The sequence below is a fragment of the Oncorhynchus kisutch genome, linkage group LG10, assembly GCF_002021735.2.
Source record: "Oncorhynchus kisutch isolate 150728-3 linkage group LG10, Okis_V2, whole genome shotgun sequence".
Lineage (NCBI taxonomy): Eukaryota > Metazoa > Chordata > Actinopteri > Salmoniformes > Salmonidae > Oncorhynchus > Oncorhynchus kisutch.
The window spans coordinates 56,439,387-56,465,496 of NC_034183.2; the positions used below are offsets into that span (position 1 = coordinate 56,439,387).

The 26,110-nt window shown below is 41.5% G+C and overlaps 1 protein-coding gene across 1 annotated transcript in view; it reads left to right on the top strand.

The window, feature by feature from the left end:
• The first annotated feature begins 12,042 nt into the window (after window positions 1–12,042).
• LOC109897303 (BAI1-associated protein 3) overlaps window positions 12,043–26,110 on the top strand; it is a 37,409-nt gene continuing 23,341 nt past the window's right edge. Inside the window, exons 1-2 of the mRNA XM_031834108.1 lie at window positions 12,043–12,333; window positions 20,118–20,270. Coding sequence (XP_031689968.1) covers window positions 20,125–20,270 — 146 coding nt within the window. The 5' untranslated portion in view covers window positions 12,043–12,333; window positions 20,118–20,124. The remainder of the gene's footprint in view (window positions 12,334–20,117; window positions 20,271–26,110) is intronic.

Here is a 26,110-nt window from a genome sequence, read left to right on the forward strand (position 1 = left end):
TGGCTAAGGTGTATGTAAACTTCCGACTTCAACTGTACATCGGTCTCTGCATGCATGAACAGAATGAACCACTAAAAGCACACCCCATTTCTGTTTGAAAATGGAGAATGCGGAGGAGTTGGACTGTTTGTCGTGCCCAAAGTCTACCTTTAATGCTGATTGTGCACGGTAAGGATACTGGATTATATTAGTAATAGGTTTTGGGTGACTGTCAGGACCGTTCAAACGAGACTGTACCTATGAGACAATCTAGTAACCCTACATAAGGGATCCTTTTAAGGGAGGATGTAATGGGTTTATAGATCCTGGCGGCCCGTGATTTGTTGTTTTTGTTTTAGATCCTTCTTCTTTTTTTTTGCACATACGAATTAAACACCAACAAATCAGTTCCAAGTGATTTTCATTTGAGATCTGTTCCAAAGTATTCCCACTCATAATAGAGATGTGATCATTAGCAAGTTTTGAAATGGTTTGTCTAATATCTTTTTGGGATTCTTGCGGTCTGCAAATATTTGTTATGTTCTGGCCCCCTGACCATCTGCTCAAGGAAAACTCGTCCCGTGTTGAATCTAGTTGCACTATCCCTTTAGCACAGGGATCGTCGAGATTTTGGCAACTAAGACATGTTATCCATGAGTTCATCTGACTGGGCAGGTAGAAAAATTCAAAATAGCCAAAATCTCGTTCTTATTCCTTTAATCAATATAACTAGGGAATAGTAATTGACGTCTGTGTGTGTGCATGTCACACCTTTTCAAAGAGGGAATCCTCTTCATTCTACGCTAACCCCATGGGCCTTTATGATTGCGTTTCACATTCTGGTTACAGCTAACAATTAACACATCATGCAAATTTCAGGTTTTGTGATGCAAATTATATCATTAGTGCAGTCACAGTCATGCACACCAGCTATACATCCTGTTTTGTGCCAGATTTGCTCAGGAACACAAATCAGTGTTGATATTACATGACCAGCGTGTTTATCAGGCTGTGTGTTTTGAAGTGACTCATTTCTGTCTGATTGTCATTGACAGACTGCCAAGTTTTTTGTTGTCCATTATTCCTTAGTTTCCTCTGATCCGCCTCAAATTGCTACTCTTACTGTGTACATGAATAATAACCCAAATGAGTGTCGCTGTGTTGATGAACCAAGCCGTTGCCATAAAGTGTTCCTTGGGTTGAAGTGGCATAATTCTGTAAGTCAGATTTCTAATCAGCTCAGTTCATCCACGAAGGCAATCACTTTCAGAAAATCTCCTTGGTGTCATACTTGTTAAAAAGCATGATACAAACCTTGGTTACACCTCAGTGACAAGGTGGTGTGTTGTGGATGACTATTGATTTAGTCAGAGTTAAGTCAATGTTTGCTACTTGTGCTGTTTTGACAACCCCACATTAATGGATCAGCTCAAATAGCACTACTGAAAATCATTTCAGGGTGCGAACAAAAAACTGGGTGAAATGGAAGAGCGTTAATGACTATCTGCAGGGTGGCTTTATGGGACGTCATTAAACATGGATTTAAGCTAATCATTTTTTTCCCCAACGTTATTTTCCCCTCCTTATTCTCTAAACTAAGAGGCTTGTTATTTTAAAGATACTGTGCCACTGCCACTTCAAACAGTTCCAGCCAGCTGGGGCGGTGCACTAATGATGTGGCCATGGAAACAGAGCGGCCAGAGGGTCACCCTGTGTCTTATCACTAAGCACAAAACAAGGACAATCCTTTATTCCCTTCTGCAGTTTTAGAGTTAGGATAGCTGACATGATGGAAGACAGACCAGATAAAACATGGAATAAATGAATTGCATATTCATTCAAACATGCTTATTCGCTGTGGAGCAATCTTACTTTTTGAAACCTGGTAACTGGGATGTGGGACTAGGCAGGAGAGGGAATCCTATACTACGTTCATCAGCAAATGGAAGAGAGTCACAACCTCTCCTTGACGACTAGGTGGAGGAGGGAGTACTGGTGCTCCATCTAGCTGCAACTTCAAAGGCCTAAGAGGACCAGTTGACTGGACTTGTCGCATCCTCTTTCAATGCTGTGCTTTCATTTCTAATTTCTGACTCTGGGTCAGAAATTGCTGCGACACGCCATTAAAATGTATTCCGATACAGGCGCACTCTGAGAAAAACAGTTTTCTTAAAGAGTTATTCTGCTGTCCCCATTGGAGAACCCTTTTTGGTTCCAGGTAGAACCCTTTTTGGGTTCCATGTAGATCCCTCTGTGGAAAGGGTTTTATATGGAACCCAAAAGGGTTCTTCAAAGAGTTATGCTATGGGGACAGCTGAAGAACCCGTTTAGGTTGTAGATAGTACACTCTTAGAAAAAATGGTGCTATTGAGAGGTCCTTAGGAAGAAAGGCACCTAGCAGCAGACAAACAATTACATTTAGAGGGGCTCTTTACATGGGCAACAGTCCAATCACAGTCTAACCCTTGCTGAGCCATTCATTTTCATTATTAAAGAGGAAATATTAAAATAACCAACTCATCTGTTAATGCCATTGTCTGCCCACAGTCTTCTTAACTCCTTTTTTCTCTCCTTTCACTATAGGCATGGAAAACTCTTTACATGGCTCCTGAGCAATAACAACTATACTGAGCAATATATAATCGCAACATGCAACAATTTTAATGATTTTACTGGGTTACAGTTCATATAAGGAAATCAGTCAATTGAAATAATTGAAATGACTGGGCAGGAGTACAGCCATGGGTGGGCCTGGGAGGGCATAGGCCCACCCACTTGGGAGCCAGCCCACCCACTGGGGAGCCAGGCCCAGCCAATCAGAATGTGTTTTTCACCACGAAAGGCATTTATTACAGACAGAAATATCCCTCAGTTTCATCAGCTGAGTGACTGGTCTCAGACAATCCCACAGGTGAAGAAGCCAGATGTGGAGGTTCTGGGCTAGCGTGGTTACACGTGGTCTGCGGTTGTGAGGCCGGGTTGGACGCACTGCCAAATTCTCTAAAACGATGTTGGAGGCAGCTTATGGTAGAGAAATGAACATTTAATTATCTGGCGACAGCTCTGGTGGACATTCCTGCAGTTAGCATGCCAGTTGCACGCTCCCTCAAAACTTGAGATATCTGTCGCATTGTGTTGTGTGGCAAAACTGCACATTTTAGAGTGGCCTTTTATTGTCCCCAGCACAAGCTGCACCTGTGTAATGATCATGCTGTTTAATCAGCTTCTTGAAATGCTACACCGGTCAGGTGGATGGATTATCTTGGCAAGGGAGAAATACTCACTAACACTGATGTAAACAAAATTGTGAAAAAGATTTGAGAGAGATAAGGTTTTTGTGGGTATGGAACATTTCTGGAATGTTTTATTTCAGCTCATGAAACAAGGGACCAACACTTTGCATGCTGTGTTTATATTGTCGTTCAGTATAATTCCGTCCACATAACTGAAGTCAATTAAAAGTGCCCTTGAATCGCCTTTTCTTCAGCAGATCAATGGATGTGAACAGCCTAATCACAAGATCCTGTTGCGCCTTGGCTTTTCCGCTGGCGCTAAGTGGTTCGATTTGGGAAGTGTCCATCCCTGTGCCATGAAATGGTGCCTGACTGGAGCTTTTTCTTCACTGGCTGTGTGTGGAATAATTGCTGCATGTGGAGATGCACCTAACCCCAGCAGCCGCTTAATTAATATGTGTGCGCGAAAGAGGGAGAGAGCGATGTGTAGTATCTGACAGGGAAGCTAAGGGCTGTTGGTGATGGTGCCTTTCACTTCCTCCATGCTGGTTCATGGGAATTGGGAAGGAGACCCTCCCAAGTTGCCATCGTGTTGTTGTGTGTGAAAGAAAAACACATTTTCCTTGCTGACAATATTCTCATGTAGTTTATCACTTCTCTAAAAAGAGTCATTGTGGGCCTATTGTAAAAAGTCTGATTACGATATGAAATCTTTTCCTGGCTGAGAGGAGTAACATGTAATACATTTAACTCGGGCTGAAGGCGATCTACAATCACACTGAGTAATGCGGCATCTCAAGGCACAGGAGAGACCTTACAGAGGCTTGGGGCCCCGTACACTAGTTAAAAGTCTGTAATAATCCAATTACAAAACCCCACAATGTGTGCATGGATGCCCAGACGGTTGCACCACAGATGTCCTCAACAGATCACCTCTGAGCAGTGCCCAGGAGGTGGTAACTCCCATGCTGTGACTCAGAACCCCTGCGGGGACTCTTGGACAGCATTTGAATAAGCAGGAAAAATAGCCTCCACAATCCAGAGGGAAAAAGCTTCTGATCTGAAAACCTGTCAAAAGTTAGGAAAGAGAGAGCCAGTCCTTAGATGGGTGTAGCATGTATCACCCTATTATGGGATTTGATATCCTGCAACCTATTCACAACAGTACACCATACGGCCCACCATCAAATAACATGGAACCCTAAAAGTCATGCTGGCAGTATTGGTGGCCATCCTTCAAGTGCATTATAGGTTCACAAGGAGGAAGCCAGCTATGGTCTTTTCTGAGCCAAAGTCTGGTTTAGTAGCAGCCCTTCCCATATTAGGCTAGAGCCAAAATACCACTCAAAAACTATATTTTGGTATTTGTTTCATTTATTGTAAGTTTTCTTCCATATTAAGAGATAAAACAGAAATATAAAATAAGAATAAAAAACGAACAAAAAATGGAAATTGAACACTAAAGCTCGGTTTAATAAAGGAAATAGCCCCAATACATGGAATGCACATTGTAATCATGAGACAAGTAAACAACCATTCTAAGAGAATCCTTGCAGAATTATAGCTGATAAATCAGGTTATTGGTAATTCAGGTAAGGTTCCCACACTTTGTACAACTGATCTGTTTTAGAATGTAATGTACATGTCAAATATTCCAATGGAACCCATTGAAATAGTATCTTTTGCCAACCTTTAAAAGATGGGACCTTATCAGCAATCCACTGTAAGAGGATGTTCTTCCTCTCTGCGAAGGTAAGGATGTTTTACAACCTTCTCTTACCCACAGAAGTAACATGCCTACTAGGGAGACCTAACAGAAAAGAAACCAGGACCAATTCTAGGTCGACCCCTAGAATTTGTTCAATTTCTTGAAATACATTAGAACAGTACCTTTTGTAATTTGGAAAAAAAACATGCATATCTCCAAATGTACTCCCACATCTCCTCGTCGAATAGTAACAGGCAGTTCATTCTCCTACACTGGCTTGACACCTTGTGTGTGTGTCTACAGTAGAAAAGGGCCTTAAAGCGTCATAAAATGAACTTACAGACTTTTCCTGCTTTTCCTGCTTCTACACCTGCATTGCTTGCTGTTTGGGGTTTTAGGCTGGGTTTCTGTACAGCACTTTGAGATATTAGCTGATGTACGAAGGGCTATATAAATACATTTGATTTGATTTTGATTTGATTTAGGAGCTGATATTTCTCAACCATCTGCTCCAATGACATTAGAATCTTGTCAGCTAATAAATCATTTAGTCTGCCTATGCCCTTATTAAGCCAAAGGTTAAAGCCAACATCCAGCAATCCTGTTACAAAATCATGGTTGTTAAGAGTCACTGTAAGAGCAGAGGTTAGTTTGGACCTTCCCTCAAAACGTTGAACTGATCTCCATGCTTTGAGTGTATTATGTGTAATGGGATTATTGCAGCTATCTTTTATAGATTTGAAGCTTCTGAAAAATAAAAGATCCTGCAAGGGGTGTTTTTAAAAAGAAGTCTCAATATTTAACCAAATAGAGGAGTCATCATTTGCTATCCAGTCAGTAATATGCCTTAATTGGGCACACCACTTATAAAACCTCATATTGGGCAGATATAAGAGCCCTATAGAAGCTGGCAGCTGCAATATTGCCATCTTAAATCTTGGCTAGCGTTTACTACATATAAAGGAACTTAACCAGCCATTTAAACATTTTCTTACTTTATTGGAAAATAAGACCGGGATGATTTGGATTGGGTTAAATAGTCTAGGTAAAACATTAATTTTCAAGAGGGATATTCTACCTAACCATGAAATCGGAAGAGAATTCCAGCGCTCCAGGTTAGTCCACTATTGATACAGTCCCAAAATGTTTTGCTTGTCAGCAATCGAGTTTTCAAGATATAGAACTTTCATCAATGGTGTAAAGTACTTAAGTAAAAAATACTTTAATGTACTACTTAACTATTTTTGGGGGGTATCTACTTTACTATTTATATTTTTGACAACATTCCTAAACAAAATTTGTACTTACTCCCATACATTGTCCCTGACACCGAAAGTACTTGTTACATTTCAAATGCTCAGGTAGGACAGCATTTATGGTCCAATTCATGCACCTATCAATATAATGCGTCATCATCCGTACTGCCTCTGATCTGGCGGATTCCCTAAACACAAATACTGCGTTTGTAAATGATCTATGACTGTTGGAGTGTGCCCCTGTCTGTCTGTAAAAAAAGAAAATGTGTGCAGTCTGGTTTGCTTAATATAAGGAATTTGATGTATAGCATTTACTTTTACTCAAGTATGACAATTGTGTACTTTTCCCATCACTGTACTTAAGTACATTTAAAACCAGATACTTTTAGTATTTTATTCAAGTACTATTTTACCGGGTGACTTTCACTTTTATGTGAGTAATTTTCTATTAAGGTATCTTTACTTTTACTCAAGTATGACAATTGAATAATTCTTCCACCACTGACTTTCAAAATACAGAAAGTGTGATAGTATGACGTGTTTTACATGGAATTTTCCTTTTATTAATTAGCCAAGTAGCTAACAGCGTGTGGCTATCGACTATGCTAAACTGAGTTGGGGGGAAAAGACATCACCCAAGCAGGAAGCCTTTTCTACTGTGTGGGCCAATTAACCGTTAAGCATCGGGTATAGGAGATTCAAAGTTCACACCAATTCAGAGTTCACACATTCTGAGTTAACAGCTCATACAGATCAATGCCTGGCATTGGGTCCCGTTGGCTCAGTCGTCTTCCTGCGGCGATGGTTGTGGGTTCGATTCCCACGGTGACCAGTATGAAAAATGAAAATGTATGCTCTGGATAAATGTAAAATGTAATTGTGTGAGGAAGGTTTGAAGTTTGCATCCTGTAGCACTAATTCCAAAAAGTTTTGGGACACTGTGAAGTCCATGGAGAATAAGGCACCTCCTCCTAGCTGCCCACTGCTCTGAGGCTAGGAAACATTGTCATCTACGATAATCAATAATTTCAATAAGCATTTTTCTACGGCTGGCCATGCTTTCCACCTGGCTACCCCTACCCCGGCCAACATCTCAGCACCCACTGCAGCAACTTGCCCAAGCCCCCCACCCCCCGCTTCTCCTTCACCCAAATCCAGACAGCTGATGTTCTGAAAGAGAAAAATCTGGATCCCTACAAATCAGCTGGGATTGATCATCTGGACCCTCTCTTTCGAAAATTATCAGTGGAAATTGTTGCAACAATTACTAGCCTAGTCAACCTATCTTTCGTATCGTCTGAGATCCCCAAAGATTGGAAAGCTGCCGTGGCCATCCCCCTCTTCAAAGGGGGAGACATTCTAGACCCAAACTGTTATATACCTATATCCATCCTGCCCTGCCTTTCTAAAATCTTCGAAAGCCAAGTGAACAAACAGATCACCGACCATTTTGAATCCCACCGTACCTTCTCCACTATGCAATCTGGTTTCCGAGCTAGTCATGGGTGCACCTCAGCCACGCTCAAGGTCCTAAACGATATCATAACCGCCATCGATAAGTACTGTGCAGTACTGTGCAGCCGTCTTCATCGACCTGGCTTTCAACTCTGTCAATCACCACATTCTTATCGGCAGACTCATTAGCCTTGGCTTCTCAAATGACTGCCTCGCCTGGTTCACCAACTACTTCTCAGATAGAGTTCAGTGTGTCAAATTGGAGAGCTGGTTGTCCAGACCTCTGGCAGTCTCTATGGGGGTGCCACAGGGTTCAATTCTCAGGCCGACTCTTTTCTCTGTATTTATCAATGATGTTGTTCTTGCTGCTGGTGATTCTCTGATACACCTCTACTCACCTCTACCTTGACTTTGGAGATGTCATTTACAAAATAGCCTCAAACACTCTACTCAGCAAACTGGATGTAGTCTATCACAGTGCCATCTGTATTGTCACCAAAGCCCCATATACTACCCACCACTGCGACCTGTATGCTCTCTATGGCTGGCCCTCACTATATATTTGTCGCCAAACCCACTGGCTCCAGGTCATCTATAAGTCTATGCTAGGTAAAGCCCTGCCTTTATCTCAGCTCACTGGTCACCATAGCAACACCCACCCGTAACCCGTAGCACGTGCTCCAGCAAGTATATTTCACTGGTCACCCCCAAAGCCAACACTCCCTTTGGCTGCCTTTCCTTCCAGTTCTCTGCTGCCAATGACTGAAATTAATTGCAAAAATCACTGAAGCTGGAGTCTTATATCTCCCTCTCTAACATTAAGCATCAGCTGTCAGAGCAGCTTACCGATCACTGTACCTGTACACAGCCCATCTGTAAATAGCACACCCAACTACCACATCCCCATATTGTTACTTATCCTCTTGCTCTTTTGCACCCCAGTGTCTTTACGTGCACATCATCATCTGCACATCTGTCACTCCAGTGTTAATGCTAAATTGTAATTATTTCGCCTCCATGGCCTATTTATTGCCTTACCTCCCTGCTCATCTACATTTGCACACCATGTACATATATTTTTCTATTGTGTTATTGACTGTACGTTTGTTTGTAACTTTTGTTGCTCTGCTTTGCTTTATCTTGGCCAGGTCGCAGTTGTAAATGAGATATATACAGTGGGGCAAAAAAGTATTTTGTCAGCCACCAATTGTGCAAGTTCTCCCACTTAAAAAGATGAGAGAGGCCTGTAATTTTCATCATAGGTACACTTCAACTATGACAGACAAAATTAGAAAATCACATTCTAGGATTTTTAAGGAATTTATTTGCAAATTATGGTGGAAAATAAGTATTTGGTCAATAACAAAAGTTTATCTCAATACTTTGTTATACACCCTTTGTTGGCAATGACAGAGGTCAAACGTTTTCTGTAAGTCTTCACAAGGTTTTCACACACTGTTGCTGGTATTTTGGCCCATTCATCCATGCAGATCTCCTCTAGAGCAGTGATGTTTTGGGGCTGTTGCTGGGCAACACGGACCCTCAACTCCCTCCAAAGATTTTCTCTGGGGTTGAGATCTGGAGACTGGCTAGGCCACTCCAGGACCTTGAAATGCTTCTTACGAAGCCACTCCTTCATTGCCTGGGTGGTGTGTTTGGGATCATTGTCATGCTGAACGACCCAGCCACATTTCATCTTCAATGCCCTTGCTGATGGAAGGAGGTTTTCACTCAAAATCTCACAATACATGGCCCCATTCTTTCCTTTACACGGATCAGTCGTCCTGGTCCCTTTGCAGAAAACAGCCCCAAAGCATGATGTTTCCACCCCCATGCTTCACAGTAGGTGTGGTGTTCTTTGGATGCAACTCAGCATTCTTTGTCTTCCAAACACGACGAGTTGAGTTTTTACCAAAAAGTTATATTTTGGTTTCATCTGACCATATGACATTCTCCCAATCTTCTTCTGGATCATCCAAATGCTCTCTAGCAAACTTCAGACCTGCCTGGACATGTACTGGCTTAAGCAGGGGGACACATCTGGTACTGCAGGATTTGAGTCCCTGGCGGCGTAGTGTGTTACTGATGGTAGGCTTTGTTACTTTGGTCCCAGCTCTCTGCAGGTCATTCACTAGGTCCCCCCGTGTGGTTCTGAGATTTTTTCTCACCGTTCTTGTGATCATTTTGACCCCACGGGGTGAGATCTTGCGTGGAGCCCCAGATCGAGGGAGATTATCAGTGGTCTTGTATGTCTTCCATTTCCTAATAATTGCTCCCACAGTTGATTTCTTCAAACCAAGCTGCTTACCTATTGCAGATTCAGTCTTCCCAGCCTGGTGCAGGTCTACAATTTTGTTTCTGGTGTCCTTTGACAGCTCTTTGGTCTTGGCCATAGTGGAGTTTGGAGTGTGACTGTTTGAGGTTGTGGACAGGTGTCTTTTAGACTGATAACAAGTTCAAACAGGTGCCATTAATACAGGTAACGAGTGGAGGACAGAGGAGCCTCTTAAAGAAATAGTTACAGGTCTGTGAGAGCCAGAAATCTTGCTTGTTTGTAGGTGACCAAATACTTATTTTCCACCATAATTTGCAAATAAATTCATGAAAAATCCTACAATGTGATTTTCAGGATTTTTTTGTGTCATTTTGTCTGTCATAGTTGAAGTGTACCTATGATGAAAATTACAGGCCTCCCACACAATATTACATCCCCATTGGGGGGTGGAACCTCTTATCCCCTGAGCGACAGCCATTCAGAGTGATTGTAGATCGTCTTCAGTCTGACCCTCATGACCAGCTTCATTCCCAGGGGTCTATGCTAGGATGTGTAAAATGAACTATTGAACCAATCGATAGACAATTTGAAACATGTTTTTGCGAGACCTAGGAGTTATTTCAAACATGCTTCTGATTCTTGTGTCTCTTTCGCACCACACAATTGTTGTCAATCAATCAATCACATGTATTGAAGCTATAGCAGATGGGGTGGCAGTGTAGCCTAGTGGTTAGATCGTTGGGCTAGTAACTGGAAGGTTGCAAGTTCAAATCCTCAAGCTGACAAAGGTACTGCCCCTGAACAGGCAGTTAATCCACTGTTCCTCGGCCGTCATTGAAAATAAGAATTTGTTCTTAACTGACTTGCCTAGTTAAATAAAGATAAAATAAAAAAGCCCTTTACATTAGCAGTTGTCACAAAGTGCTTATACAGAAACCCAGCCTAAAACACCAAACAGCAAGCAATGCAGATATAGAAGCACGGTGGCTAGGAAAATTTCCCTAGAAAGGCAGGAATCTAGGAAGAAACCTAGAGAGGAACCAGGCTCTGAGGGGTGGCCAGTCCTCTTTTGGCTGTGCCGGTTGGAGATTATAACAGTACATTGCCATTAAGGTCAGATTGTCTGGTGTACCTGAAAGATATATTTTTATTCCATAGATAGTGTGGACATCGCTGAGCCTACCTTGTGTCATGTTATTTCCGTGATACATTTCAAAACCCTTTTTTTTCTGCCTGACTCATTGTTCGGTTATGAGGGAACAAACTCACAGTCAATTATATTTCTCCCAATGCTGTAAATTAATGTCTTCAGTATAACTCTGTAGGATCTCACCTCTTCTCAGTAGTCTCAGTACAAGGAGCAAGCTTGAGAAATGTCAAGCCTGTAAGTTAATCACCATGTTAAACCTTAATACAAATCCCATAAATGTCTATTTGGCATCTTCACTCAGTTGAGGTACCCATTTATTTCAATATCATGAGTCTTGTAAGCTTTTACTAGAATTTGTATATTTTGGATCTGGTTGGGAGGCAGACAGCTCCACCTCAATACCTGTTGTCATGTTATATCCTATTATTTAGAATTCCCATCATTCATAGAAGGGATCATCCACTATATTAAGTCGAGGGTCAGTTTTTTTCTTGAGCTGATGGTCGGGGGGCAGGAACATAATTATAAATAATTTTTAGACCGCAAATTGACACCAAGAAGCCCAAACAGATACAATATTTGACTAAAGCAATCATTTCAAACCTTGCTTACGTCTGTGTATAGTTACATGTTTCTCTGTATTACGCGTGGGAATACTTGGGAACAGATTTCCAACATTTAAATCACTTGGCGTTGGTTTCATGGTGTTTTACAGTCTTATGTCTAATAATAAAACTTGCAGGCCAAATCTGGCCCGTTTACAGGTTGACTTGATAATGTTTGACTTCAGGTACATATTCCATCAACTGTTCCCTGTACCAAATACACAATAACCCGTTGTGTTAATGCTGGTGTAGTTGGCTGAACACAAATATCCTTTATTATTGTATAATTTTGAAGCTATAGCAGATGATTATGACAGAAGACACAGGTATAGCTAGCTAAATTTGACAGGTAGATCTACCCTCTTATTCACAGTGTATTTCTTTACATCCCTCCGCAACAGCCCGAGGCGGGGAAAGTGTGCCTTCACTTCCTGTGACTATATATGGAGACCACCGGTATAGCGTGAGTGAAGAAGAAAACATCTCCGGGAAAAATGAGAGCGTTTGTCTGTGATCAAATAAAATAAATTAACGTTTATTGCGGCCGATGACTATCTACTATCTTAAAGAGACAAACACCTATTTTCCGTCGATTTTGTTGTGCCAAAACAGGAACTCAGAGACGCAAGCAAAAACATACGCACATCGCAACTGTGAATGAGAAAGCTACAGGTGAGCATTATTTTTCTTTATCTACAGCATTTCAACTTTATTTAGTTGCGCGTATACCATCTATTCCATGTCTGTTTTAAAGATGAAAAGAGCACTTTGCATTATTGATTGTATTCTGTTTCAATATGTGAACATTTTGGAGGGGACATTTCATTGCTTCCATACCTGTTGAATTTAATTGTAACCAACTTGCGTGCATAATCAACGAATATTTTAAAAAGTTGACAGATACATATTTTATGCCATGGTACATTTTATGTGTATGAATGTCGTTTTGTTGTCACTTAGCTGCTAGTCCCCCTTTAAGTTTATTATTCTAAGAAAAAGTTGTTTATCCATCCCCTCAGAATCCAGTAATATTAATTTCGGTTTTAAAATTAAATCCTAGTTATTCATGATGCTTTTGGTTGATCTGTTGGTTGATTATTGACCAGAAAAAAAGTACGAACAGGTGATTTCATTTCCTCAACAAGATGTTGGGTAATGGTACGCACTATCTTTCAGAGGATCTTGTGTTCTCTAACATGCACTCTGCATGTGATCTTTCAAAGGATTTCATCCTATTGTTCCATCTTAGTTGTTAATGTCAATGATACGTTTAGAAAAGCTGCAACCGGTTCCCTACATTGGTCAAGGCAACCCAACCTTGCTGAACTGAAACTCTTATTTGGTATGTAGAAATCATTTAAGAAACAGACAGGCAGAGATGCACACACTTTTTTTTTTAAATACAGAAGTATGTATGTCAATTATTATTTTCACTTAAAGGCTAGATGTGTGAATTGATAATAACTGCATAGTTACACTTATAGTGCTCTCAACAAATCTCCATTACTGTACAATCAGAATCCTTTGTAGAGCATACTTTTCCCCAATCATCCAGTCCTGCAAAATTGTCATGAAGCATAGTTTTTTGCATGAGGGATGTATTCGCCAAGAGAACCTGTCTTATGTATATATCATGCAGTTGTCTTGGAAACTGACTAACCTGACGTAGGGTAGGGATGGTTGGTGTGTTCGTTATAGCAATCACTCCTGGTAACCTCCCTTTTAACTTTTAACAATACTTCTGAAAGTACCGATGGTCTCTCTCCAATAATTGTGCGATATTGGCCCTCATTTGTGCATTTCAATGATGAGGTTTGATGCATAATCAGTCTGGTCTTTGTGGCAATACACTCTGCACTCAGACGATTTGCATGTACCAGAGAGGTGAATGACTGTTATGCAGATTGCAGGAATATGATTTCCTTTTTTAATGAAGCTCTTTAGAGGTAAACAAAAACAAGCGGGGTCCTAAGTGTTCACTTAGAAGGAGCTCGTTAAGTATCTTAAGGAGACAAATAACTCAGACAGGTGTTGTTGTATTTCCACTGCACCTAGAAAGTAATCACTTAGAGTTTTAATAAGGAATTACATTTCATCATCATGTACCAAGTGGATGCATTCAGTGAAGAAAATGTTATTTCCTCCACTGAATTTTGCCTCTCCTACATGAGTAGCCTCATAGCCTGTAATTAATCCTGCATCATATTACACTAATCAAAATAATTTAACCAAATGTGCCTCTGGACACACATCGTAATGTCACAGAAGACAGAAAACGCTGAATCCGATTTTCTTTTACCATTTTGGTTCACATAATTCTTAGAAGTCCCCCTTGAGTTCTCTTGAGAAAATAGGTCTCTCAATCTTATACAAAGAGAACAATTACAGAATAGTAATGTTATGTCTGCACAGTGCATTTACAGTGCTGTATTGAGAGTAACATTAGCACACAGTTTGATAGTGCTGTTATTTTTGGGTTATGCCTAATGTATTGTGACATGTGATTGTCTGATTGCTTGGTTCTGTAACGGTCACTTCAGTTTGAGATATGAAAAAACACGGTTGATTAGAAATCGCTGTCGCAGAGATATCATTCTAAACACAATCAGTCACTTGAATGGTTGTTCCCACATCTATTGTTACATCTATGGCTATAAAAAATCCATTCTCTTATTGATTGACGGTTTAAATCTGTGTGGTACAGTTTCTTCCCTCAGAGCTTTAGAGACTACTTTAGAGCCTCTAAAAGACTCTACTTTAGAGGCTGCAGGTTAGTGGCTACTTTAGAGCCTCTAAAACCTCTACTTTAGATGCTGCATGTTAGAGGCTACTTGATTCTAGAGCTTAGCCCTATGAGTCACACTCTCTGCACTACTGGTGCTATAAAAAACACTGGCTAACCCTGTCTATTCCCCGCACCCCTCTCTCTCTCTCTCTCCTTAAATACCCAAAAGAGCAACTTGTGAAAAGGTGGAGTGAGAGGGTAACTTCATTTCGATGTGTCCGTATGTCAATTTGGCCCTTATAGTAGGCCTACGTATGACTATGAGTCTACGGATCCAGATCGTATTATGTTGGTTGAAGGGTTCCCCGGTGTGAATCATTCATTTGTCCCTTCACACAGGATCATGGTTTTGTAAAGGATCGAGCTCATAAGCATTTACCCTCACCATCATGCAACCTTTCATATAATATAGTATATCCTGTCATAGTCACCATGGTTGATATTGTGTTGTGTTTGAGGTTGTGTTTGTATTGAGAGTTGAGTTGAGTAGAATAGAGAGGAGACCTTTCTTATCTACGTAACATAACCAGTCTGTATTGTTTTACATATCATGTAATGCATTGCATGTACCCAGTGTATTCAGAGAATAGTCATAAAAGTGAATTCTCATTGAATAGAGACTTGTTTCTCCCTGCAGTAGGCCTTTGTTCATGTGGATTTCTAAGTAGTTTCTGCTGTGTTGCCAGATTGCGGCTTTGTATAGCCTAACTAGCACAGAAAGACTTTACCCATGCTGTTAAACAGCTCCCAGACTCAATCCCACCAACACTGACAAACATTCACTGCCTATCGATCTCAGATGCAAAGTGTCAGTCTTATGTCAATCCTGAATTGAGCGCCCGCTGATCACCCTATCAGATTGGCTCATTGGCTGTGCAGGGGCTGCTGAGAATAAGCTGCTACCGGGGAACCTCTGATTGTCATCCGGTGGTTCAACCAAAGCCTAGAGGGGATCAGAGCCCTTATCTATCTAGACATGCACACAGATCCCAATGATACTGTAGCTATGTCTCCCCATTCCATGTGAGGAATTTTCTCTCCATGTTCAACAAGAGCCTTAAAGGTTTGATGTGGAGCTCCCAGCCCAACATGTTCTGTCTGCCATGTCACAATGCCCAGGACTCTAGTATGGCTGTTATGTTTGTGTTGGACATACAGTGGTGCAAAAAAGTATTTAGTCAGCCACCAATTGTGCAAGTTCTCCCACTTAAAAAGATGAGAGAGACCTGTAATTTTCATCATATGTACACTTCAACTATGACAGACAAAATGAGGGAAAAAAATCCAGAAAATCACATTGTAGGATTTTTAATGAATTTATTTGCAAATTATGGTGGAAAATAAGTATTTGGTCACCTATAAACAAGCAAGATTTCTGGCTCTCACAGACCTGTAACTTCTTCTTTAAGAGGCTCCTCTGTCCTCCACTCGTTACCTGTATTAATGGCACCTTGTTATCAGTATAAAAGACACCTGTCCACAACCTCAAAGTCACACTCCAAACTCCACTATGTCCAAGACCAAAGAGCTGTCAAAGGACACCAGAAACAAAATTGTAGACCTGCACCAGGCTGGGAAGACTGAATCTGCAATAGGTAAGCAGCTTGGTTTGAAGAAATCAACTGTGGGAGCAATTATTGGGAAATGGAAGATATACAAGACCACTGATAATCTCGCTCGATCTGGGGCCCCACGCAAGATCTCACCCCGTGGGGTCAAAATGATCACAAGAACGGTGAGCAAAAATCCCAGAACCACACGGGGGGACCTAGTGAATGACCTGCAGAGAGCTGGGACCAAAGTAACAAAGCCTACCATCAGTAACACACTACGCCGCCAGGGACTCAAATCCTGCAGTGCCAGACGTGTCCCCCTGCTTAAGCCAGTACATGTCCAGGCCCGTCTGAAGTTTGCTAGAGAGCATTTGGATGATCCAGAAGAAGATTGGGAGAATGTCATATGGTCAGATGAAACCAAAATATAACTTTTTGGTAAAAACTCAACTTGTCATGTTTGGAGGACAAAGAATGCTGAGTTGCATCCAAAGAACACCATACCTACTGTGAAGCATGGGGGTGGAAACATCATGCTTTGGGGCTGTTTTTCTGCAAAGGGACCAGGACGACTGATCCGTGTAAAGGAAAGAATGAATGGAGCCATGTATCGTGAGATTTTGAGTGAAAACCTCCTTCCATCAGCAAGGGCATTGAAGATGAAACGTGGCTGGGTCTTTCAGCATGACAATGATCCCAAAAACACCGCCCGGGCAATGAAGGAGGGGCTTCGTAAGAAGCATTTCAAGGTCCTGGAGTGGCCTAGCCAGTCTCCAGATCTCAACCCCATAAAAAATCTTTGGAGGGAGCTGAAAGTCCGTGTTGCCCAGCAACATCCCCAAAACAGCACTGCTCTAGAGGAAATCTGCATGGAGGAATGGGCCAAAATACCAGCAACAGTGTGTGAAAACCTTGTGAAGACTTACAGAAAACGTTTGACCTCTGTCATTGTCAACAAAGGGTATATAACAAAGTATTGAGATAAACTTTTGTTATTGACCAAATACTTATTTTCCACCATAATTTGCAAATAAATTCATTAAAAATCCTACAATGTGATTTTCTGGATTTTTTTTCTCATTTTGTCTGTCATAGTTGAAGTGTACCTATGATGAAAATTACAGGCCTCTCAACTTTTTAAGTGGGAGAACTTGCACAATTGGTGGCTGACTAAATACTTTTTTGCCCCACTGTAAGTGAGCCCTTATCAAATCAATAAGGTCCTTTCCCCCTGATTATCTGTAGATGAGCCATTCACACAGGTTTCCGTCTGTGGGCCTGAGTGACCACTTGTTTGGCCCACACACAAAGGATTCATCAATCAAATAGATAGCGATTAATTGGGTTGGTTCCATAATGATGTTGTTTTTGTGTGCCTTTGAATGTAATTACATTTTGACAAAGCGGAAGGTCAACATGTGGATATCTTATTATTTAATTATCATTTTGCAGAATGTCCATTTGATTGCCAGTCGTTAATGAAAAGCATTCTTGACATTTCAGTGGTTTGTAGAGCATCCTGAACATACATACATAACATAATCAATAATATAATGAAAGACTTCCAGTGTATGTCCCAAAACCACAATAATATTGAGAAATACAATTGGATTAGAGAAAAAAACACACACACACACGCGCACACGCACACACACACACACACACAGTAGGCCATATACACTACAGTCCATGTACATAATCAAGTCGATCTCCCATAGGACCAACGAGATCATTTAAACAATCTGTATTCTGAGGGACTGGCAGGATCGTCACCAAACATGGCTAAATAGATAACACTTGTGGACTAATTGATAACAACGGCATTCAAATTACATTCAATAAAAATGCCTGCCCTCTATTTTGAAAAATATATCATGGCAGAATCTGTTCACTCAATCCTGAAGAAATGAGATCAAGAAAGCTTGCTGTGAGACTCCAGGGTCCCACGGATGGATACACTTTACAGCAGCAGTCTAGGCTGGCTGATGTCATTTGATAGATACCAGTAGGTTAACCAATCTATAAGGATGATAATGACATCAGCGGCAGGATGAGTCCCCGGCGACGGAATGGGATATATTTATTTTTTATAGATAGGAGTCATAAATCAATTTTTTATCTCCATCACAATTGGCTTTGGAAAGAACTGTGTCATTCTGGCTCCCTGGGAGTCTGATGATGGGGTATTTGCAGTCCTTTAGCCTCCCTGAATATGGAGATGAGGAGATGAGAATCTAGGTGGGATCGGGACCCACTTTTCCCTCATTGGTGCTGTGGTGTGTTAAGCTAGCCTGGCCAGGGGAAGACTGATATAATAACATTAAGTGATTATTTATGCAGCCTGCCTCGGTAGAATTCTGTCTACCTGGATTTACCAACCCCTTTCTCTCCCTCCACCGTTACCATAGAGACCCCTCCATCCCCTAACAGCAAGGAGCCTTTCGCTGCTGGGGCTCGCTGGCTTCTCACAGGAGAAACACAGTGTTGAGCAACGCCGTCAGTCCCTGTTAAGGTTCAGGCACCTGTGATGTGTTTGTGTGTGTATGTGTGTGTGTGTGTGTGAGAGTGAAAGTGAGAGTGAGAGTAAGAGAGACAGATATTCACTTGGCTGTGAGTGTTTCCTTGGCACATTGACTTGTTTTTTGTCACTGTGACTTGATGACTGAGACAGAGTGACATCCAGTTATGGAGGCCAGCCACGTCTAATTGAAATGATCTGCTCACCTGGGAGAAGGCTTCTCCCTGACTGTGATGCTTTGCTAACTATCACCAGTCAGATCTGCAAGTGTATACCTAACAGACAGGTATTGGATCTGAGACACAAGCAGGTATCTGGTGTTAGTAGTTTGCTCGGTTAAAACGACATCAGGTGTCTATGACCTTGGGGAAACATGAAACGGTGCACACAGTTGACCAATATATAACAAATCTCTCTCACAAAAGCCTCTCCTGAGAAATGAAAATGTGAAATGAAAACAGTACTTCTTATCATGTGGGTTTAACTATGCTGTCGCTGTATAGGAAATAGTGTCATGAGATTCAAACCCACTTCATTCATAGGCAGTAACTCTTTTGACCCATATCCAAGGGGCACTGCAATCCAGAACCGTCCTCACTGGTTGCATCATAGACATATGAATACCTACATCGATGATACTATTGACATTCTAACTAAAAGTGTGAGGCAAGTGCACTATCTGTCTCGACCAGTTACATTGAGTTAATTCCTATTACAAATATATTGTCTAGCTAGCTGTTATTTAATGTGTCACTTTCACTGTTTTAAGAGAAGGCAGAACACAGAGCTGCCAGTCTGTCTCTCTTCCTCTTCCCTCAGAGATGTGACAAAAAAAAAGACATTTGCTGTCAGCTGATGAAAAGAATGTATATCTGTCCCCTGAAAAAACTTTGCCATCAATCAAACCCTCTCTCTTGTATACATGTAATTTCTTGTCTTTTAGTGCCTAGTTTTTTCTCTACCTCTACATTGTACTGTTGCTGCGTCTACTGGTGTCAGCCACCATACAAGCTGGTCAGAGGCTGGAGAGTGACTCATACTCACTGAGGTGGAACCTAACGATGGCCTTGTTCTTTAGAAATCTCACATCGTATCACAGTTTAACTAGGACCCTTAAGAACAAAGTCAGGGATGAATTTGATGTCTGTGGTGATGATACTTCTATCTTAGCAGCACTTCTCTCTGCTACAGTAGATGGGGGTCGGCAGAGGAGGATTTGAGAGAGCATTGCTTTAATGAGAGTTATTGCAGGTAGGCTTGTCACAACAGTGGCCAACCAGCAAGTCTATGATGAAATCAAACAGCATACGATATCAGTCAGCCTTGGACAGAAATAGCACGTACCTTCTGCCATGGGTTGAGCATAATTGAGTTAAGAGGGTGTGATTACTGTGATTAGCCCTGTGTTTATGTAGCCAAAGGGAAGCTCCTCAAGTGGATATATCACATCTGTGTTAGATACTGTATATCCAACTATAGTTCAACTAAACACTGGGATAAACAATTACAAGGATTTTCAGACATTTACTGAATATTGTTGTACAACCTTACAACTGTTTTAGGCTCATGTTCATGTGAATTATTCTCCTTGTGACCCCAGGTAGTGAATGAGCATGACGACGTTGCTGGACCTGAAGAGCAGTGTTCTGAGGCAGGTGCAGAGGAGCCAGTCTCTGAGGGGGAGGAGGGAGCCATCAGCCTCAGCAGCCAGCAGCATCCCCGTCACACACTGCCCTGACCAGCTACCTCACGGGTGAGTCTCACACACTGCCCTGACCAGTTACCTCACGGGTGAGTCTCACACACTGCCCTGACCAGCAACCTCACGGGTGAGTCTCACACACTGCCCTGACCAGTTACCTCACGAGTGAGTCTCACACACTGCCATGACCAGCTACCTCACGGATGAGTCTCACACACTGCCCTAACCAACTATCTCACGGGTGAGGCTCAATGGCACACAGAATCAACAGCAGTTATAATCGCTCACATGCATGTAAACACAGATATTCACTCACACACTCATTCACTCAGATAGTAATAATAATAATATAGCACTTTTCATTACAACATAGAATCTCAAAGCGCTTGCAAAGAAACTATTTATTAAAAATGGAAAATGAAAGCTGTCTCTAGTCAGGCAGTTTGAAAAGGCAGTCAATCTCTGGTGTGGCTTGAGTGGAGAGAGGGATATTGATGGTTAGCCAGGGAGAAATTCAGTCTGACAGATACAGCTGCACACACACACAAGCATTCAGACTGGATGAAGAAAAGGTTCCTCTGTCTCTGAGAAGAAGGCCTAATCTGGTGCTGGGGACTATAAATATTCTGGACAAACCCAATATGTTTAATGTGTCCCTCTCCTCTACTCCAGAGATGGGACCTGTTTCTAAAATGCCTCGATCAGTCTGGTCTTCCCCAAGGAGACATCAAACATCCCAAAATACCAACAGCTACATGCACAGTCAGACACTCAGTGAACGGGGAACATTATTTTTTTGGGGGGAACAACACTTAGAAATACTTAAATGGTCTATCATTTATCTTTAATATATAATTCTAGAACTTTTCAGAACTTTTATCGAAAAAGAACGAACCAAATTAATCCAATACGTGTCAACAGAATTTTCTTATGTTATTGATTAACACATTTATTTGATTGATTAACCCCAAACTGAGATGGTTGTGATGAGCTGTCATCCTAAGAATATTGGCAGATGAATTGTCCACAGCAGAATTGACAGGCGCAGGTGAATAAATCAATTATTTTTCCATTCATCCTTTGGAGCGAGTCTTCTGTTTTGATTCCTCTTCAGCTGAATGTCAAAGCCATAAGTAATGGGCATGTGAACCTTGAGGTTTCTATAGCAACCAACAACGTCTGTTTGTTACAGCCTGCTTCTAAAATATGAACAGCTAGATTGTTAATGACGGCGCCTATTTTATTTGTGAGGGAGAAAAACACCTGTGATGCTCTGAGCAGAACCTTTTGTAATTATTACTTTGATCTGTTGAATTATTAAACACTGGCTCTTTAAAAGACTTGAGGAGCTACAGCGACCCAACACTATTGATACACAGGGGAGATTGGGGTTGGTTGTCTCAGGAGTGGGTTGTCTCAGGGGTGGGTTGTCTCAGGGGTGGGTTGTCTCAGGGGTGGTTTGTCTCAGGGGTGGTTTGTCTCAGGGGTGCTTTGTCTCAGGGGTGGTTTGTCTCAGGGGTGGTTTGTCTCAGGGGTGGGTTGTCTCAGGGGTGGGTTGTCTCAGGGGTGGGTTGTCTCAGGGGTGGGTTGTCTCAGGGGTGGGTTGTCTCAGGGGTGGGTTGTCTCAGGGGTTGGTTGTATCACGGGTTGGTTGTCTCAGGAGTTGATTGTATCATGAGTTGGTTGTCACAGTGCTAATTACTCCCAATTTAAATGGCTAATTACTCCCAATCTAATATTTTTAAGGGTAACGTGGGAATTTAATAAAATAACTCATCCACCCACCTGGTCAATTTATGTCAATTTATGTCAGCATAACGAAACATTGAGGTGAGGAATTTGTGTATTTTTCCTAGGTAAATTTATCGACCTACATTCGTAAAGTATTCAGACCCCTTGACTATTTTCACATTTTGTTACGTTACAGCCTAATTCTAAAATTGATTAAATAAAATGTGTTCCTCATCAATCTACACACAATAGCCCATAATGACAAAGCAAAAATGTTTTTTTTTTACATTTTTGCTAATTTATAAAAAATAAAAAATAAAAACAGAAATACCTTATTTACATAAGTATTCAGACCCTTTGCCATGAGACTCGAAATTGAGCTCAGGTGCATCCTGTTTCCATTGATCATCCTTGAGATGTATCTGCAACTTGATTGGGGTCCACCTGTGGTAAATTCAATTGATTGGGCATGATTTGGAAAGGCACACACCTGTCTATATAAGGTCCCACAGTTGACAGTGCATGTCAGAGCATAAACCAAGCCATGAGGTTGAAGGAATTGTCCAAAGAGGTCCGAGACAAGAATGTGTCGAGACACAGATCTGGAGAAAGGTACCAAAAAATGGCTGCAGGATTGAAGGTCCCCAAGAACAAAGCGGCCTCCATCATTATTAAATGGAAGAAGTTTGGAACCATCGAGACTCTTCCTAGAGCTGGCCATCCGGCCAAACTGAGCAATCGGGGGAGAAAGGCCTTGGTCAGGGAGGTGACCAAGAACCCGATGGTCATTCTAACAGAGCTTTAGAGTTACTCTGTGGAGATGTGAGAACCTTCCAGAAGGATAACCATCTCTGCAGCACTCCACCAATCAGGCCTTTATGGAAGAGTGGTCAGACAAGCCACTCCTCAGTAAAAGGCACATGACAGGCTGCTTGGAGTTTGCCAAAAGGCACCTAAAGACTCTCAGACCATGAGAAACAAGATTCTCTGATCAGATGAAACAAAGATGGAACTCTTTGACCTGAATGCCAAGCATCATGTCTGGAAGAAACCTAGCACAATCCCTACGGTGAAGCATGGTGGTGGCAGCATCATGCTGTGGGGATGTTTTTCAGCAGCAAGGACTGGGAGACTAGTCAGGATCGAGGGGAAAGATAAACAGAGAAAAGTACAGAGATCCTTGATGAGAACCTGCTCCAGAGCGCTCAGGACCTCAGACTGGGGCGAGGGTTCACCTTCCAACAGGACAACAACCCTGAGCACACAGCCAAGACAACACAGGAGTGGCTTTGGGACAAGTCTCTGAATGTCCTTGAGTGGCCCAGCCAGAGCCCATGTAAATATGATATTTCAGTTTATTTATATTTTTATAAATTAGCAACAATTTCTGAACCTGTTTTTGCTTTGTCATTATTGGGTATTGTGTATAGATTGGTATTCTCACGGCATATAAAGCTGAATTTAGTTCTGAATATTGTTAATTCAAAGAAAGACTTTGCTATTTACAAGACTCGACTCTGTATCCTATATATCTTAATTTCCTTTTACTAAAGGAATGAGCTAGTAGCGAACAACCAAACTCGTACTGTGACATCCAACCCCGTGTTGGGGCTGAGTGTGTTTGATGGCTTAACTCCATATTGGGACAAGATTTTTTTTAAAGGCTCTCCATTTCAACCCAAGACATTGTTCTTTCTCCTAATATTCAAACAAGTCTTGTAAATGCTTCCCATCTGAAACAGTTGGGAACAGTTTGTTTATATATTATGACAATATTTTATGATGTTTGGTCATCTGCACGTTTTTGGGGGGGGCTGTTCGTGCACACAAATGTCTCTCGAGGCAAGCCGAAGTCAGTAGCCTAAGTCTAAGGATTCTAGGATTCTAGGAGTCTAAGGATTCTAGCCTAAGGATTCTTCCATTAAGTGTTTGTCATTCAATGAGAGACGACTCGTTTTCATGCAAATTGTTTCACTTGAGAAATACTGCACCAAACGTCTTAGATCTAAAATCTCAACAAAAATAAAAAATGAGTTTGAGGAAGAGTATACTGGCTATGGCATCTCAAGATGAACAAACAGTACTATTGCAGTACTATTGCCACTTTTTTTCAAGCAAAGGTCTTTTAAGGGAGTATTCAAGCACACTCGTTTGGTTCGACCGAGGCATGCGGACACCTTAACAGTACCGGTGCTGTGAAACACGAGTAAAAAAATAAGTGTGACAATCAACCCCGGTCTCCCCTTTATCAACCCAGCTATGGGAGATGAATTGGATCAGTATCACATCAATCTGACCCATTGATTTGCACTGAAAATGTGACATTCTCCCTCCATCCATTTTGTACCTTCCTGGACTGCAACGAGAGAGATTATAATTAGACCTGGCCCCTGTGTCACCATGATGGCTCTAAACGATCACTCACTCTATCACCACTTGGAGAGAAGAAGGAGGGAGATGGAGGAAGGAGATAGAGAGAGACTTGTCTTCCTCTGCCAGGCAGGCAGCAACCATGGTCGTCGTCTCCCACTGAAGACTGCTAGAGTGAACCCTGAGTGAAGTCTGACTGAGCCGCTGGACGCTCATCATTAGGTTGCATTAAAGCCTGTTTGTGTCCATCATTAGCCATAGAGAGGGATCGAGAGAGAGCCGACACCTATGATCCACACTGGCGCTCATTCCTAAGGATGCAAATGAGGCATGGCTAAAGCACCGGTGTCCGGCCCAGTGTAGACGACCCAGGGTGTAAATTACCCAGATGGGCGTCTGACGTAACGTCAGTTCCAGGTCATGGACAAACACACATGGGGGAAAAGATTATAAGCAGTTGTTTCTTCAGTCAGAACTAAATAATCACAATGTAGGTTCTCATCCATGGTTGGAAGGAAGTCCTTATATGTTAGTCGTGCGTAAAGAGACATCACATGTAGGAAGTACTGTAGATCCCCAGTGAGGAAATGTACCCTGAAGAGGAAATGATTAACCAATAGACAGACATTTCCTGAGGGTGATTGTATTTTCTAATGACTATGACTTGCTCTTTTCAAAGTCCTGTCCTCACCTTAAACACGCGCCATCATTATTCAGGCATTACCGGATTATTCCCAGCTCATTGATTTGTAACACCATTAGAGGGATTTGAATGTCTTAATTCATTATCATTAATATTAAAGAATGCAGGAAAGACCGGAACACTCACACCTAGCAAACATTCTCGATCTGGTGTTTTGGGAAATACTTTCTGAATCTTTGAAGCTGCATCCTCATAACCCTCAGGATGACTATTCATATGGGGACACAGGCTATGTAAGATCCATGTAAGAGAAAACATTTATTTAGTCAAATAGTTTAGTTTTTTTCTGTCATGTTTCAGCATATACCCAAACACATGAAGTATTCATCTGTATATGTTCGTCTGAGTCTGCATGTCTAGTTGCCTGTTTCAGATCACAATTCACCTTTTAGACAGCAAAACATGAGCAAAGCTTTTGAATAAATATTCAATATAAAATGGAATATTAATAATAAACTGTATTGGAAGAAGCTGTTTCCTAGCAACATAAAATTGTGTGTGTGTGTGCATGCGTGCTTGTGTGTGTGTGTGTGTGTGTGAGATAAATACAGAGAGAGCTAGAGAGAGTGAGTGAGACAGAGGGAGAGGGAGAGGAGGGAGACAGAGAGGGAGAGAGAAAGAGATTGACTGACTCACACAGACCCCTATAATTTGTGATTGTGGGTTTTTCTTAATCACAAATCTGCAAAGAGAACCCAGATGTCAGAAAACACAATTACAAAGGTTAAAAGCGAAAGGTGCCGGTGGTACACTGAACATTGAGCCAAAGTCTTGTTTTGGATACATGGTGTTAAATGTTGATAGACTCAAATAACCTATTTAATCACCACATGACTCATGATGTAACCAACCTGGTAACAAAGCAGACAAGCTTGGCATGCCTTCACAAAAATGTCAGGTTAGCTGTCAGATATGAAAGTACCTATTTAATGGGGCTGACACGTTACAAGACTACCATTTTCCAACATAAATAAAATATCTGTACCTTGAATTCTGTCACTGTATTGAAGGAATGTTTTTCATGCTCATTAATTAGATGTCTACAGAAATGAGGTATTTTAGCTCTTTGGGGATTCTGTCATGCTTC